Source organism: Octodon degus, unplaced genomic scaffold (genome assembly GCF_000260255.1).
Source record: "Octodon degus isolate 3935 unplaced genomic scaffold, OctDeg1.0 scaffold00007, whole genome shotgun sequence".
Classification (NCBI taxonomy): Eukaryota; Metazoa; Chordata; class Mammalia; order Rodentia; family Octodontidae; genus Octodon; species Octodon degus.
Window position 1 is genome coordinate 26,411,617 of NW_004524583.1, and position 1,561 is coordinate 26,413,177.

The following is a 1,561-nucleotide window of genomic DNA, read 5'->3' on the forward strand; positions in this document are numbered from 1 at the left end:
TATATATATATATATAATAAACTCACAGGGATTCTGTTTCCTAAAGTACTGTGACTACAGATCTGTGCCATAATGAGAGGCTTAGTGCATATCTTTATATGTATTTTGTACCTTTAAAAAATTTTGATTTAATTTTTAAATTTTTATTAGTACATGTCTTTCCCCCATCTCACCATGTGCCCGCGTACATGGAACATCTTCACGGCCTTTCAGCCTCTTCCCTCACTTTGCCACTGCTCTTTCCAGCTCACTCCCCCCTCCTTTTTTTTGGCCAAAGACCTGCTCCTTCTTTCCTGTTATCTCTTATAATAAACATCTTTCTAACTTGACTAGCTTGTCAGACGTTGTGCCATATTATGCTTACTTTGATAGCACTGTTTAAATTTACTTTTGGTCAGCAGGTGTCTTAAAATGAGAATGTTTTATACAGATGTAATTTACTTATTATATGTGGGGTTTTCTTTCTAAGTTTTTAGATGCCTTAAAGTATGATATGCTTTAAATGTTACCTATTGTTGATTAGGAAGTTTCCTCTATTTTTAGTTTAAAAATGATTTTCTTTTTGTTTTAGTACAGCTATTGGGATCAGATGCAAAGACGGTGTTGTCTTTGGGGTAGAAAAATTAGTTCTTTCTAAACTTTACGAAGAAGGTTCCAACAAACGACTTTTTAACGTTGATCGGCATGTTGGGATGGTAAGATCACATTTAACATGTTTGTCTCTGTCCCGTTTCTTTTGAAGTAACTAACACATTAAAATGGGATTTTAAGAACTGCTTTATTTCCTTTATATTGAGGTAGTTGCTCACTGAGCAACTGGAGATAATCTGAATGAGTTACCAGGTTTGAATAGTTTACTGTCTAAAAGAAAGGTTAACCACCTCATAATCTGATTGACGACATGTGAAAAAATCAAGTTCCCTTAAGGAAAGAAGTGGGGGGACCAGGCACAGTCCTGAATGCCTGTGATCCAGCGACAGGTTTTTGTATCCTTTATGAGGCTCACTGTCACGGCAAAGATGTTATAGTCACATAGAGAAAATTTATAGCAAGGTAGAGCACCAGGAAAAATGTCTAAGCTGTCTAAACCACCACTCCACACATCCAAGCCAAGGCTGCCCTACCAATACCAACAGTGGTGAAGTTTCCCTTATATATATGGTAGACTTTCTTCAGAGCTACTGTTTTCTGCTGAAGAAAAAAAAGTGTTTCTAGCTCTGCTACATGAAAAGGGAATGCTCTGTTAGGTACCATGCTGCGATTTCATTGAGAACCAAGGGAAGGTAACATCAATCCCATTTTTACACCAAACAGATACACAGCTGGGCAGAGGGAGTTTCAAACGTGACGTGGGCTTCCTGTTACTTCAGTGCCCGTGCTGTAGCCTTACCCCATAGGACCCACTTATTTGCTGAATGCTTTGTAGTTTTTAAATGAGATGCAGGATTTTGTAACAAAAACATCTGGTAAAATATAATCAGGACGGGCTGGGGAGATGGCTCAGTGGAATAAGCGCTTCCCTGGCAAGCGCAAGGGCCTGAGTTCAATCCCCGGTTCCGCA

General features: G+C 38.8%; 1 protein-coding gene across 3 annotated transcripts in view; it reads left to right on the top strand.

The window, feature by feature from the left end:
• Psma3 (proteasome subunit alpha 3) overlaps nt 1-1,561 on the top strand; it is a 21,388-nt gene that overhangs the window by 8,738 nt on the left and 11,089 nt on the right. For 2 of the 3 annotated variants that reach the window (XM_004624822.2, XM_023703160.1), the window contains one exon: nt 572-695. In XM_004624822.2, the coding sequence (XP_004624879.1) occupies nt 572-695 (124 nt within the window). The remainder of the gene's footprint in view (nt 1-571; nt 696-1,561) is intronic. The other variant, XM_023703157.1, reaches the window with a different exon arrangement.